The 14727-nt window shown below is 54.0% G+C and overlaps 1 protein-coding gene across 2 annotated transcripts; it reads right to left on the bottom strand.

The window, feature by feature from the left end:
* Positions 1-8813, bottom strand: EFS (embryonal Fyn-associated substrate). Of its 2 annotated transcripts, none has more exons than XM_077127171.1 (7): positions 7936-8813; positions 6934-7514; positions 3441-3704; positions 3032-3172; positions 2190-2912; positions 1763-1852; positions 1-662 (listed from the first exon to the last, which is right to left on the bottom strand). In XM_077127171.1, the coding sequence occupies exons 2-7, from the start codon at positions 6949-6951 to the stop codon at positions 228-230; spliced, it is 1671 nt and encodes a 556-aa protein (XP_076983286.1). In that variant the 5' UTR covers positions 6952-7514; positions 7936-8813; the 3' UTR covers positions 1-227. The 2 variants fall into 2 exon arrangements, with proteins under 2 accessions (XP_076983286.1, XP_076983288.1); XM_077127173.1 differs by having other exon boundaries at positions 8161-8813.
* Positions 8814-14727: the final 5914 nt, after the last annotated feature.

Raw genomic sequence — 14727 nt, 5'->3', positions numbered from 1 at the left:
GTAAATATAAATAATTTATACAAAATGGCTTGTACAAAAAGCTGTGGGTTAAGGGGAGGTGACTCCTCTGTGAGAGGCTGAGATGACTAAAGGGGTAGGAAGGGGGAAAGGTACACCCGTCCCTCCCAGTCTCTGAAAGACAACGCTCCAAGCCACCCAGGGCCTGGTGGGGGTGGGAGTCGCTGGCAGGCAGTGGCGCAGGGGGACAGAGCGGTGCCAAGGAGCCCTCAGGGGGCCAGGCTGGTGAGCAGGGTGGTGAACCGCAGGGCCCACCCCGCCAGCTCAGCCACACGCTGCGCCATCTCTCGGGCCGCAGGGCTGGACGGGTAGCCCAGGGCGGCCCCCTTGACAGCCAGAACTGTGGCCCGCAGTGCCTGGCCCAGCGCTGTGCCTGCGGCCCCGACCTGGGCTCTCAGAGGAGCAGAGGCCGCCAGCCGGCCCAGGGTGTCCCCAACAAACACCAAGCGGTGAGCCGCCACCACCACCCGCTTGCCGTGGGGCACGAAGAGGCGCGGGGGCTGGTTGGCCTGGGTACTGGACATCAGGGCCGCCACGGCTGCCTGCAGCGCAGAGTAGTGGCTCTGGCATTGTCCAGCATAGAAGTGCAGCAGCTGAAGATCTCCGGCAGGCAGAGCCAGCTGCTCCGCTGAGGACAGGGTCTCCTGAGGGGCAAGAGGAGTGGTCAGTGGGAGCACTCCCATGGGTGCCGCCTGAGATTTAGATTAGAATACAGAGCAGCAACAAAGAACCAAACTTGCTATCAGCTAGATCTAGAATCAAACAGCCTCAGGCTTGACTTCAGGCAAGTTTCTGAACTTATCTGAGAATGGAGATCCTAGAACTGCACTGTCCAATACAAATATAATGCAAACCACCTGTGACTTAACATCTTCTAGTAGCCACAGTAAGCAAAGAGGCAACTGGTACAATTTTAATATGTTTTATCTAACCCCAAATAAAAAAAAATTATCATTTCAATATGTAATAATCAATATAAAATTTTTATGGCTGATTTTATTTTTTTCATATTAAGTCTTCAAAATTGGGTGTGTCTTTTATATTTACAGCACATTTTCATTCAGACTAATAGCATTTTGAGTGCTCCCTAGCCATGTGTGGCCAGCGACTACTGTCCCAGGTGGTGCAGTTATAGTATTGATATTCCACATGAGGCCACAGTGAAGGCTGAGATAATAAAGGGCTTAGAACAGCGCCTTGCACACTGTAAGCTCTGTATGAGTTTTAACACTGATTCCTGCGGATACTCGGAGTCTGGTTCTTGTTAATTGCCCAGTAAATGGTAGTTATTGTGATCATGACTGTTCTCGACAGGGTCCAGGAAACTGCCCCCCCCCCCCCCCCCTTTCCTGGGATCAGAGAGATTAATTGACAGCTTCAGAACCTCTGGCCTCTTAGTGGTAGAGCTGGGATTAGGAGCCAGGTCTCTTAGGAACCCAGGAATTCACAGCTGGAAGGAGTCTCAGAAGTCACCCAGTCCAGCTCTGCCCCACAGCCCAGCACTCGTTCTGCTCCCCTGGTTGCCCGGTTTTCTGACTCCTCTCCAACAAATTCTTTCCCCTCTTTCTGAATTCCTGATATCCTCCCCCAAGTTCCAGTTCCTTCCTGTTGAATTCTATCTCCTCTCCAACTGTCCCCTCTTCACTTCTCACCCCCATTCTAATCTATTTCCATGCACAGTTTGGTTAAGAATTCTCCTTCTCCCAAGTTCCTGCGTCCCCTTCCCACCACCACCAGGGTTTACCTGCTGCTCCGGCAGCTCCCTCTCCAGCAGTTCAGGATCCCCGGGGAAGACCTTATCCACAGGCCTAGATCCCTGAGCTTTATCCACACCCTGCAGGAGGGGAGCAGGGTGAGTGGCCTCTGTGGCTTTTCTGCCCCTCCCCGTCACCCTCCTTCAAGGACTCCGTGGCATCAGAATTTGTAGTCCCTGGCTCCAGGTGTGGCAAAGTTCTGATGGCAGATGAGGACTCGGAGACCACGGGCTGGGCTCAGGGGAGCAGGGTGGCACTGATACAAGTGGTATGGCCAAGTGCTGTGTCCCCAGGCCTCAGGGTGCAGGGTCAAGGGAGAGGGCAGTGAGGGCTCCACATCTGCACTCCAAGCCTCCTTCCTTTGTGCCCTGGTTCTCCAGGGGCATTTCCGGCGGGTCTGGCCCAAGGGGAGCTCACCTTCAAGTGGACGTAGTCATACTCCTCAGCCAGCGGAATGCCCTCGTACTCATTGTTGTGTCCTGCTGGATCATCCTCCATTTCCCCACCCGCCGAAGCCCCTTCAGCCTTGGGGGCCCCATAGCCGGGCAGATGAGGTGGGGGCGGGGGTAGAGGCCGGTCCTGGATACTGCCCTTTCGGCCTGGGGCAGGAGACGGAGCTGGAGAAGGGCTGGGGGCCTCGGGGACAGGCAAGGCAGGCAGAGGGCGGCGGGACAGGCTCTCAGCAGAGGGCAGCCGGGGCCTGGGGGTAGAGGGAGAGCTTCTGGCCAGAAGCAGTGTCAAAGTGTCCACGTCACAGCAGGCCGAGGCACCTGGGGGCTCTGGAGAAGGCGGTGCCTCTGGGCCCAGCAGGGGCACATCGTAGATGCCCTCGTCGGTGCTCCCGCCTTCCTCATCAGCCAGCACTTCCTCGGGCGCTTCATACAGATTGAGCAGGGCCGATGCCCGTTTCAGGTTGGAGGGGGCAGTATAGAGGGGAGGGCCTGGTTCCCGGCCCCCCTCCCACTCCAGATCTGGCTCCATTTCTGTAGGTGGCTTTGGGGCCAGAGGCACATCGTAGGGAGCTTCGTCTTCTCCAGGGGAGTGCGGGGCCACCCAGGCCAGAGGGCGGGAAAAGGAGGCAGGGCAGTCATAGGGGTCACTGGGGGGAACCCGGAGGGCAGTGGGGGGCACGTCGTAGATCTGCAGAGAGGAGGTGTAAGTTAGCCTTCAAGCCTAGCGATGGACCCTTCCTGAGGGCCATCTGCCTCCCACCCAACATACGTGCAGCTCTCTAGGCCCAAGGGGCCCCCAATCCTCACCTCCAAGGCTTCTCTGGGAGCAGTCATCTGGGTCCCACTGCCTCTCGGGACTTTGTAGATGGGGTCAGGGGAGGGCAGGCAGGGTCCAACCAGGGCTCCTGAGGTGGGACAGGGCCGAGCTGGGGGTGGTACCACATACACCTGGGAGATGAAGGTGGGAAGGTGGGTCAGAAAGAGGGGGCCAGGAGATCAGATATCTGACTTGGAGTTTAGAAACCTTCTACCCCTCCCTATACCAATGGGGAAACAAGAGCCCAGAAAGGGCTGGTAGATAGGTTTCATACAGGGCAGCCAGTGAACAGCTGGGATCTTAGGGCTCTCTCCACCTCACTGCAGGCTGCAGAGAACTGGCTTGAGTAGGGGGTCTCCCAGGGTGGGGCTGTGGAGCCAGAGGAGCTCCAGCTCTTACCTCCTGGTCCTCATTGCCATGCTCAGGCAATGGATGGGCTGCAGGCGCCTGAGAGAGGCCGGACTTGGGTGCTGGGCCAGCAGGAAGGAGCTTCACTCTGTTGGCAGGCACGATGCCCTGCTGGCCATGCAGGGAGCAGAGGCACCAGCCGTCCAGCCCGCCAGCACCCTCCCTCTGTAGTACCCGCAGCACATCCCCTCGGCGGAAAGACAGCTCCTGGGGAGACTCAGCAGTGTTGTCGTAGAGCGCCCGGGCCAGCTGGGCCTGGTGAGTGAGTTGGGAGTGGAGAGAGGAGTGTTCACATACACCTCAGGCTGCATCAGCCCTCGCTCAAAACCCTCCAGGGCTCTGATTTCCCTTAGTCTAAAAATGGGCTCTGTCCTGTCTCTAGCTCTATTCCCTGCACTTTGTTTCCTCCCCATTCCTTGAACTAGATAAGTTCTTTCTGGCCTCAGGGCCTTTACACTTGCTGTTCCATCTACCCAGAATGCTCTTCCCTTGACTTTTCATCTGACAGGCCCCTTTTCATCCTTCAGTTTGGTTTAAGTGTGTCTTCCTCAGAGAACCCTTTTCTTCACGCCTCTTCCACCTCCACTCTGTTTCCATCCATGGTTTCCTTCATACTACTACATACAATTTGCTTATTTATTTTATTATTAATTTCTTCCTTTACCCTATAAACTCTGAGAATAGGGACAGTTATACACCCAGCCCCTCCAAGAGGGCTTGACATGAAACTGGTCCATGTGTTGAATTTCCCTCAAAACCTCATATATGCAAGAAGTCTTGCTAAGTTCTCCCAAATAATCCTTCATCTTCCCTACTCCCCCATCAGCACATCTATAAGCAAAAGATTAGAGTAAGTAGCTGCAGAGAACCTCACCCTGAGAAAGACTGGGAGAAGCCCAGTCCAGACAGATTATTTAAGTATAATGACAAGGAAAACAGAAGTGGAAGCAGTTGTTTTGTTCTTAGGCTGAGCACATAAGGTTTTACCAGAAGAGGGTAAGGTTACCATGCAGAAGGGAAAAGTGTGTATGTTTTGTGTGTGTGCTTGGATGGGGGTTGACAGACCAACCAAGAGCAAACACTTATTACCCTGTTTCCAGTCCTGCCTGGTAGGGGTAGTTAAGCTTTTTCCATTGAGGACATGTGCTCAGGTAATAAATCACAGATGCCTCATATCCAGCTAGTGCTATGTGTCCAGACACTCTATGTCTTTACCTTAACCATTTAATTTAATCCTTGCAACACCTTCCTGGGGAGGAGCCATCACTATCCCCATTTTTGAAAGGGAACTGGAACAGAGGTTAAAGTTTTGCCTACGGATGCACAGCTGGGTGGAGCACGGTTTGAACCCCAGGCTGTTTGATTCCAGAGCCTGCATTCTCAATCACTTGCTGCATTCTCAATGGCTGCCTCTCTGCCATATCACAAATGTACAAGCCAACTATTTTTTTTTTCTTTTAATTAGAAACAGTGGCTGAGTTGACAGTTTCCATGACTCAAACATGAGTCAAAGGCATATGAAGGCTTCATGATTCCCAGTTTTCCTCTGCTGGTAATCCTTCACAATGTTCTGGTTTCATGATGTCCTTTGGTAGAATCAAGCTTACACCACTCAAAAATATCAAGTCACTCATGTTCACCTTAAGTTTTATTGGTAAGCGACCATGCCTGCCAGCAGGACCCCACAGAGGTGGTAGAGAGCAGGTAGTGTCAGGCACTACTGGTTGGGTAATCCATGTGTACTAATTCAGTAAAGTATCTCAAGTTAAAGATCTAAGGCAGGCTGCACTTGGACCTGGGAAGACGAATACTCTGCTTGGCCAACATGAGTGCATGTTCCTCTTGGCGGATGTGACTTTCTGATGGAGAGACTCAGTCTAGCCCTTCATGGCTGGGTGGCTTTAATAACAAACTTACTCCCCTTCTTGCCTGATTCCAAATGTATCAAACCATTTTCTGATTGTCCTTTTTTTTTCGGGGGGGGGGGGGGCATGGGTAGGCATGGGGAATTGAACCCGGGTCTCTGACATGGCAGGCGAGAATTCTGCCATTGAGCCACCGTCACACCGCCCTGATTGTCTTTTGACTTCTGAAGGATACTGTCCCACAGAAAACATACTAAACAGATGATGAAAACTCCTGGATCTAGCCAGGGGGATAAGAGCACAATTCCAGAGGCAGGCAGACCTGGGTTTGAGTCCTGGCTCTGTCTCTTTTCCAGCTGGGTGACTTTTGGCAGGATGTTTAACCTCTCTGAGCCTCAGTTTCTTCCTTTGTAAAGTTAAGATAATACCACTATGCTCACAGAGTTGTAAGCACTGGATGAGGTAATGTATGAAAAACCCATGACAAAGCTTAGCATAGTACCAGCTGTAGCTCAATACATATTAGCTATTTTAGGATCATTAGGGTTCTGTGAGTTTGAATTTGATTAGCATATGAACCCTCCTCACCCACCCCGGGGGTAAAAGGAAAAAAACGGAAGTTTTTTGGGGACTACAAAGAATGATAATTCTATGCTTCTCTTTCCAGTTTCACAATCTTTCCCAGAGTCCCTATGCAGAGAGGGCCAGAAAAATGGTGGCAGTCTCACTTTCCCAGGGCCTAGGAAAGGGTGGAGAGGGGACAGAATTGCCTGGATTAAGGCTGCATAGTGTGAAGGGCAGAAAGTAGAGGTGGGGCTCGTGGAGTGCTCCTCCCCGTGCTGGGTTTGAATTCTGTCCAATGGGGCCAAGCCTCTGGGCTTTGGGATTGCAGGAACCCAGGCCAGAGTTGCTGATAGACTGACTGATGATGGGTGGGGTCCACCCTGCTCTATCCCCTCTTCAAGAGCCCAGCTGACGGGTGGGGGAATTGCTGGCTTAATGGAGGTGGCAGTGGGCCATGTGCTCTCTGGAAGGTTTCCTCCCACTCTCCCATCTTGCCAGCTGTCTCCTCCCTTTGTCCCTAGTCCCCGGAAAGTGCCCTAAGGCTGGCTGACATCACCTCCCCCTCCCTCTATTTTCTCTTTCTCATTCTTTTTCTACTTTCTCCCTTTACTCCACCCCTCCTCTAGAGAAGAGATGCCTTGGATCTTTTGGTTTCTCCTGTTTGCGTTGAGCCACCTCATCCCCTCCCAACCTTTTACTAGCGTCCCAATCACAAGCCCTTGACAACCACAAGTGGCCATCTGTTCCCGCCCTAAAAAGAGCAGACAGGACTCTGGTCACTCTTGCCCCCGCCCCTCGCTCCCGAAGCAACCTCTAGGGGAAAAAAAAAGAGAGAGAATGGGGAGAGGGAGAAGAGGAGGAGGGGCAGCCCCAGAGCCAGAGAGAGAAGCAGGGGATGAAAAGTAGAGGGAGAGGGGAACAAAAGTGAGAGGAGGGGAACACAGCTTCTCTGAGAAGAAAGGGACCAAAGAGAAAGACAAAGGGAGGGCTGAAATAAAAGTGACAGGAGGCTCTGGAGGCCCTGCCCGACAGCCTCTTTTCCCTGGTGGACTCACCGACGTGGCTATGGCCATGGCCTCGAACTCCCGCGCCTCCTGCTTCAGACCAAGCTCGGTTTCGCTGACTTCAGCAGCCGCGGCCGGGCTCCATGGTCCACGGCCTCCAGGCGAGGAGGCGGGTCCCGAATGCGGCGCCTGAGTCGTGGCCTCCGCCGAGGTGGGAGGAGGAGAAAGAAAACCCACAAAACTCCCCAAATGGGAGGCAGTCTGGCCCGGCAGGAGGAGGAGCGGGTCCGGCCGGGGCGTCGCTACGGGCCCTCATCCAAGGACGAGCACTCTGCACGGTCGCCGCGGCCTCCCGGGGGCCGCCGGGTTGGCAGGGCCCCCGGAGCTGCCTGCCCTAGGCCGCGGAGGCCCCCGGGGCCCGCATGAACCGATAGCTGCTTTCCACAGTCGGGGCAGGCGAGGAGGCGGGTGCTGGAGCTGCGCTCGACGCTTCCCCAGGCCGCTCGGGGCCGCCCCGAGGGCTGGGAGAGGCCGCCGGGGCGGTTGGGCCGGGCGAGCAAGTTTAGGCGCCAACCCTCTCCACCCGGGGGCCGCGCCGGAGAGCCGTGTTCCCAGGGCTGTGGCCGGGGCGGCTGGAGGGGAAGGAGAGAAAGCGAGAGCTGAGTTGTTTGGCCTTCTTCAAATTTGCCCAAGTTGGCGAAAAGTGGCCGGGCTGACGCCAAAGGCCTCCGAGAGCGTGACCCTTGGGCCGGGTTGCTGCTGTCGGCCCCGACCCTCGCACCCCCAGAAGTGAGGCGCATTCACGCACGCACTGTCACCCTCAGCACGTCCGAGGGCCTTGGGGACGCCGCGACGGCGCCTGGCCTGGGGCTGCGGGGCCTGCCGAAATCGGCTTGCAGGCACGGCTCGCGGAGGCCGCTCGGCCTCACCAACCCTACTGTCCTGGCAGCAGAGAAGCCCGCGCCCCCTCCTCCCCTCGGCTCCAGTGCGCACGGCCACGCGCTCGCGCTCCCACCGTCGGCCCGCCGGCCCGCCGGCCCCGCTCACACGCACCTTTGGGAGAGCCCCTCGGCGCGCCCAGAGCGCGGGGCCGCCCCCAGGTGTCTTTAGGGATGAAGAGAAAGGCCACAAAGCAAAAGAAGCCGCAAAGATAAAGCGAAGGACAGGCAGGAGCCAGGGTCCTGTGGGCTCCCTGAGGGTGGGTTCACTGAGAGGGCCCCAACCCGAAGCAGGCGATGTGGGAGGACTCCGAGGGTCGCGCGTGGTCCCCAGGCTCACCCTCCACCCCACTCGCGGCTCCCCTTTCCTCCCCTCCCCGGGCTCCCGGTTCCCTCTCCGAGCGGTCCTTCCTCCTCCCCTCGGGCCTTCTCCTCCGGCGCTGGGCTCAGTCCTGGGGATTAAGAGAAAGGAGGGAGGGGAAAAGGGAGGAGGAGGGAGGGGGCGGAGGAGAAAGGACTATCCCTTCAAAGGCGGGTGTTGAGTTTCAGCCCGGGACCTTGGGGCCAAACTGCACGCCCCCTCCCGGCCCCTCTGCTCTGTGCCTCCTTCCATCCGACTTCGCCGCGGACCTCCGGGTGGTCTGGTCAGCTTCTTCCGAGAAGCTATTTTCTCCCCGCCACGCCCCCGCCTTCCCCCGCCAGCCCCGCGCGTCTCTCTGCCTCCCTTTCATTAGCCCCACATCTGTCTTTCCCCGAGGGAGGGAGAGCGCCCGCCTTCCGCCTTGCTGGGATCCTCAGCGGAGCCTCTCCCCTCCCTTGGTGCTGCTTCTGTCTGGGTGGCAGGGTTATTCCGGCCGTTTCTGCGGGGAACACACCGGGAGTCTAAGGCTGGACATGGATTCTGGCCCTGGCCAGAGGAGAAGAAGCCTGAGCCCCAGAGCGGCAGGCGGGCCGGTTGTGCAGCCTCTTAAGCAGCCCTGCCAGTCTGGGCCTGCCTCCTTCCGCCGGGCCGCCAGGAGCGGGAGTGGGGACCGTCGGCAAAGAAGGGCAGAACTCTTTCAGAGGGGCTGGGAGTTGGCCTTCCAGGAGTTTCAGCTGAAAGGACGCGGCTCTTTTAACCCCCACACCTTCTTCCCCTCTGTTACTCCTCAATGTGCCCTGCCTCCCGCCAGCCGCTTCCCTCTGGGGTTCTTCCTCCTGGGTAGAGGAAGACCTCCCAGAGGCTTCAGGGAAACTGCTGCTTCCAGTTTTCCTCCCCTGGTATTGGAAAAAGGAGATGCTAAACAGGTTTAAAAGCTATAGTGTATTTTCAGTGTTTACATTTAACAAATTAACGCTGCAAAACACATAAAATGGACAATGACTCTGAATGACCTCATTTGGAGATGACAGCAGAAATGTAAATTTAAGGCTTCTTGTGAACTTGAGGTCTTGGACGAATATTTCCCTCACACCACCTGTTTCACAGGCCCATACATGGAGGCATTTCCCAGGAGGTGGGGAGATACCTGCTTCAGCTCCTTCCCCACCCTATTGCCTGGGCACCTGTGAGGACCAGATTCTGGGGTGAGCGTGGGGATGGATGATGTTAGGTCTATGCTTGGCTTAGAGTTGGGGTGCAGACCTGGGTATGGGGCTGGGAATCCTGGACAGACCCAGACTCTTTTAAGATGATATAAGAACTTTTAAATTTCCAGTTACACCTTGAAGGGAGCACTCCCCCATCCCAGCACCACCCTGATCTGATGTGGCCAACAGGGAAGGGAAGGCTCTTCAACCTCCTCCAGAGCTAGTGCCAGGGGGAGTGGGCTGCCTGGAACATTCCTCTGCTGGAGAGGGACTAGGTGTGGTCCCTACCCATGAGACTGCCAAGGCAAACTGGGCCCGAAGGTCAGGTGGGCAAGAAAGCCTGGTCCCAAAGACGAACACACCGACTGGAATAGGAGAAATAAATGGAAGCCAGGAAAGGCTAAGCGGGAGAGAAGCTGCTAGGACCAGGCAAGACTGGAGGCTTGGGAGATGGGCAGTGATGTAGCCCAGTGCCTGGGGAAATATCGATGAGAATCCTCAGAGGACAAACCAGGAGGAAAATTAGACTGTACTTCTCGAGCCCCTGGGCACAGAATGGAGCCAGATTCATATCCACAGTCAGACGTGGATATGAATCCCAGTTTCTAAGCTATGTGACCTCGATCAAGTCACAGAACAACACAGTCCCCCTCTGTAGCAATGACTCTGGTAAGGAGTAAAATATATCTAGAATGCCTAGCACGGTGATTTCCTTCCATGTCTCTGCCTCTTCTCCTTGGTCCCCCCTCTAACTTGTGCTTATATAGTAGCTGAAAATGTGTTTCCTTGTGAGGACAGGTGGAGCCTTTTCCCTCCTTCATGCCTCATCTCTGCCCTCTCCTTCACAAGCAGAAGTTAAGGTGATAATAGCTCGTTTAGAAAAAACTCTGGACTCTAGGTATGACTGGAGAAAACCCAGGCTGGGTGAGTAGCTAAGTCCGTAGATGGGCTGCAGCCTCAGGCAGCTGGGCCTTCAGATTTGGGGTCTGCCCTTGGCACGTGCATGGGTTAGGAAGGAAGGAACCCCTCCATCCGACTTTCTGGGACACAGTCTTCTCTTCCATTCATTCTCTTTCCCAGTCAAGTCTGACTAACTGGTCTCTTTCTCACCTCCCACCCATGACTTCCTGGACCTGATTTTGTTCCTCTTGCTACCCAAACCTTCTCCGGTGCTCAGGAATTCTTTCCCAACCTCTTCAGTCCTTCTCTCTTTGGATCCCCACAACACCTGGATTGCCTGGGTTCTAATCCTGGTTCCGACTCTGACTGTGTAACCTTGGCAAGTTATGTGGAGCTTTCAGGATTGTGTCTGGAAAATGGGGATAATAATGGAACTTATCACATCAGCTTGTTGTGAGCACTAGGAGTTAGTATTGAACGCTGAGAATAGTACATGGCTTATGATATGTAAGTGTTGGATAAAAGCAGCTATTATGATCATTTAATGCCAGCCCTGTGTGGGTAACAGAATGTCAAGGACACGCTGCCTGTCCTTGAGAAGTTCAAGTCATGTAGGTCATACTTGAATTCAGTCAATACCTTTCCAGTGACCTTGGAATAGACTCTAGATGTTCCACCAGAGCCTGTAAGATCCTGTGTGATCTGGTCCTTGCCCTCTCTTCCCACCACATCTATCCCATTCTCCCCCTTACCCTTGACTTTCCATCCACACTGTCCTTTCTGGTTCTCAAATACACTGAACTCTTTATCACCTCTAGGAATGCATATCCTGCTCCTTCTGCCTAGAACACTCTTTCCCCAGACCCTTTCCATCATCATGTCAAACTTGATATCCTCAGAAAGGTCTTCCCTGGCTTTCCAGGTTAAAGTTGTCCCCTCCCGCACTTCCACTGCAGTAACCCTTTATCTCATAACACCATTTCAACACTTACCACTACCAGAAATTATCTCGTTTCCTTGTTTATCATCTGTCTCCTCCTAAAACAAAAACCACACAAGACAGGGACCTTCTCTGACTTGTCCTCCTCTGCATTCCTAGAATTTAGAAAAGTGCCTGGCATGCAGTAGTACTCCATAGATATTTGGTGAATGGATTAAAGAACAAAACAGCCATGGCTGTAGGGCAAAGCTGAGTAAGCCCAGGGCCCTCCTTGGTGAGGCACCAGCCCTGGCCTGGGGAGAGGGTATTGCCAGGCTCTTTGTGCTGTTCACTCTGACCATCTGTGTCATCTCCCAGGCCAAACTGGGTTCTCCTTGAAGGCAGGTTCCTGAACCTAAGCATCTTTGGTGCCAAAGGTGACATTCAAAATATTTAGCAACCAGTACCATGATCACATACCAAACAGGATGAGGTTCAAGGAGCAAGCTGTACCAGTTGCTCACCTTTTAGTTATTGCATCACAGGGAGGTTTTGGCAAGGAGATGTCCCAGGAGGCTGAGGCCAGCATCTTTTTACCAACAGGTGCAAAAGTATTTCAACATTTTAGCAATCAGTGCCAAGTTTCACATAAGATGGGTACAGACGGGCCTCAATAGAGCCTGCTGAGTCTTGTGGCTTTCAGCATTATTTCAGGAGCTGAGGTCCACAGCAGCTCAGCTGGTTGGCTCCTTTGTGCCCTTCTGGTCACTCCTCTCCCCTAACCACCCTCCACCCCCATCCCCCGATGCTTTTACAGATGAAGAAGAAGGACCAGATGGGGCCCAACACCAAGAGCTGGTCAGAGGCAGAGTCAGGGCATCAAGGCAGCAGATGAGGAATTGCGTGTCCTTTGGGGAAGGGGCAAGGCTATTATTTCCAAGAGCCTTTTCCAGGCCAAGGGTGGGAGGTATATTCCATCATGTCCTCCCTGCCCTTTCCTGCTAGGCACTGATCTCTTTCCTCAGGGCGGTGGAGCTGGGAATACTAGCAAGCCCTCTCTGCTGCCAAGTCAGTTCCAGGTAGGTGGGGACATGCTGGGAGGGGACCCTTGATGTCAGACGCTGGCACACTTTGCTTTGCACCTGCCTCCAGCATTCTACTCGCTGCCACTTTTGTCTCCTACGTCCCCAAGCATTCCCTGGAATTTGAAGTGACTCAGGAATTCCAAAACCAGTCACCCCAGGAGGAAAACCCTCTGGAAAATGTTTCTCATGGCAGGTTTCCCACAAAGCTGCTATCGAGATAAGGGCAGAGGCTGAGCAAATGGGGTGAGGTAGGGACATGTGGCCCAGAGCACAGGTTCTGGGGTCATGCCTGGTCTTCAAGAAGGGCCTGGTACAGAGGTGGGGGACACTCCAGAGGCTACTTCTGAAGGGCAGTGTCCCCAGCAACCCAGTCTGTGTCCTTTTAGCACTGTCAGCAAGTGAAATAAGTAGCCAGGATCACTTCCAGCTCTTTCGAGCACCCTCTCCTAGCTGGAGGCCAAGACTGGGAGATCTGGGTCAAGGTCAGGCTCCAATTCTGCTTCCGATTGGTTTGGGTTCCTGCTCTTCTGAAATAGCACTGCCCCCTAAGGTCTGTTCTGGCGTTGGTGGCTGCTCAGGAATACCAGAAGCCACCCTGGGGACCGTACCTCAGACACTGGGGAGCGGGAAGCTGGAGAAGGGAATCCCAGCTTCCAGGATTGAACGCCTAAGGGGGCAGGAATGCCCGATGGCCTCGGGCAGGTTCAGATGAGTAGCAAAGCATTTGCTGCAGGGGCTCCCCTTCCATTCATAGCCAACCATGGGGCAGCACAGTGTGACATTCCCAAGCCAGGAGCTTATACTTGGGATTGATTAGGGCTGGAACTAAAAACCATCCCTGTCTTTTCCTAACTGTGTGAACTTGGGGAGGTTTCTGAATTTCTTTGGGTCTCGGCTTCCTCATTTGCACTATGGGGCTAACAGTTTCCTTCTCATGGCTTTATTGTAAGGATTAATGAGATGATCCATGTACAGGGCTTGGCACTCCTGGCACTTGGAGGTGTATGAGAGCCGAGGCCAGCAGTTCATGGCAAAGAGAGGATAACTGGGAGCCCAGGGGACAGGGGATGGGGCAAAGGGAGCAGGCTGTTGATATTCCTGGTCTCACTGCTCTTCCTAAGTGCCCCTGCTCTCCCAGCCATCACCTGTTTCACCCAAGCACCTCTACCTCCTGGCATGCAGTTTCAGACCCTCAAAACTCACCAAAGAAGTTCCCCCCCCAATTCTCCAGAATGCCCCCTGACCTCATCCCTCCTCTGCTTGGGGGCTGCTTCACCATAAAGCATTGGAAAGGATTCCCCCTCACTCTGCAGTTGTTATTCCTGGTTTGTTCCTTTTGTTTATTTTCTGAGTCCTTGGTTACTGGAGGAGAGTATTTTCTAAGGGAAAGCACATGCAAATCAGGAAACATCGTTCTAGAGATAATGTCCGTGTTTGAGAATGAGTATGTTGGGTGGGAGGATGTTGTGGGTGTGGGGGATGAGAGGAGGGGGTCCATAGAGAGGGTAGGCCTGCCAGGAAATAGGCTCTGCTCTCAGCATAGTGTCCCCCAGGCTGAGTGGACCCTAGGAGAGTTATGTCTTTGATGTCAGGTCCAGCTCCGAGCCATTCCAGAGCACATATACTCCTTCCTGGCCAACCATGGCTGGTGGAGAGCAGCAGCAAACCTTGCCTTCGTCCTTGCCCCAAGGCCCTGTGAATGGGAGTGGGGGCAGGCAGTTCCTTGGAGCTGGGACTCCTAATGCGTCTTAGGTGTCCTTCCTCTTCCTTGCATCACCTTCTCATTTGTGCAATGAGGATAGTCACGCACAACTTCTTCCAACAGATCCTGCAAACAAACTGATGGAGTCAGAGACTTCCTGGAAATCTTTTAGGGTTAGACCTGTATCTCTATCCCAGGGGAAGGGGCCAAAGCTCAGGAATGGAGGTGGTCACTAAACAGGGCAAGGGGAAGTTGGGGGGTGGCTAATGGACAATGGGGTAAAGGTCATAAATGATGGGGCTTCTAGGACTTGGGGTCATGGAAGATGGGGAAGGGGTCAGGGAACAAAAGAGATGGGGGGGTCACAGGAGACAAGGGGGAAGGAAAGTGTTCACTAAGTGGGTGACCAGGAGGAGGCCTGAGAAGAGAGGAGGGAATGGTGGACACAAGGCTCTGGGTGGAAGCAGCAGAAGTCATGGAAATGAGGCCACTTGAAGAGAGGCAAGATGACATTTCTTATTTTGGGATACCAAGCCAATCAGGGAAATTCCCACAATGCCACTTCACAAAGACATGGAACACTATTGCTTTGACCCCATGCCCGGAAAAGTACAAAGAACAAAGTTGACCCAATAGGCTACCAGACTTTGTAATGACTCTCATAACTTCCATTAGTATAGTATTTTAAGCAACTTTGGAAAACAGTTTCAAGTTTTTAAATCTCTGGTCACT

Source organism: Tamandua tetradactyla, chromosome 14 (genome assembly GCF_023851605.1).
Source record: "Tamandua tetradactyla isolate mTamTet1 chromosome 14, mTamTet1.pri, whole genome shotgun sequence".
Lineage (NCBI taxonomy): Eukaryota > Metazoa > Chordata > Mammalia > Pilosa > Myrmecophagidae > Tamandua > Tamandua tetradactyla.
This window is presented reverse-complemented; position numbering and strand designations above follow the sequence as displayed.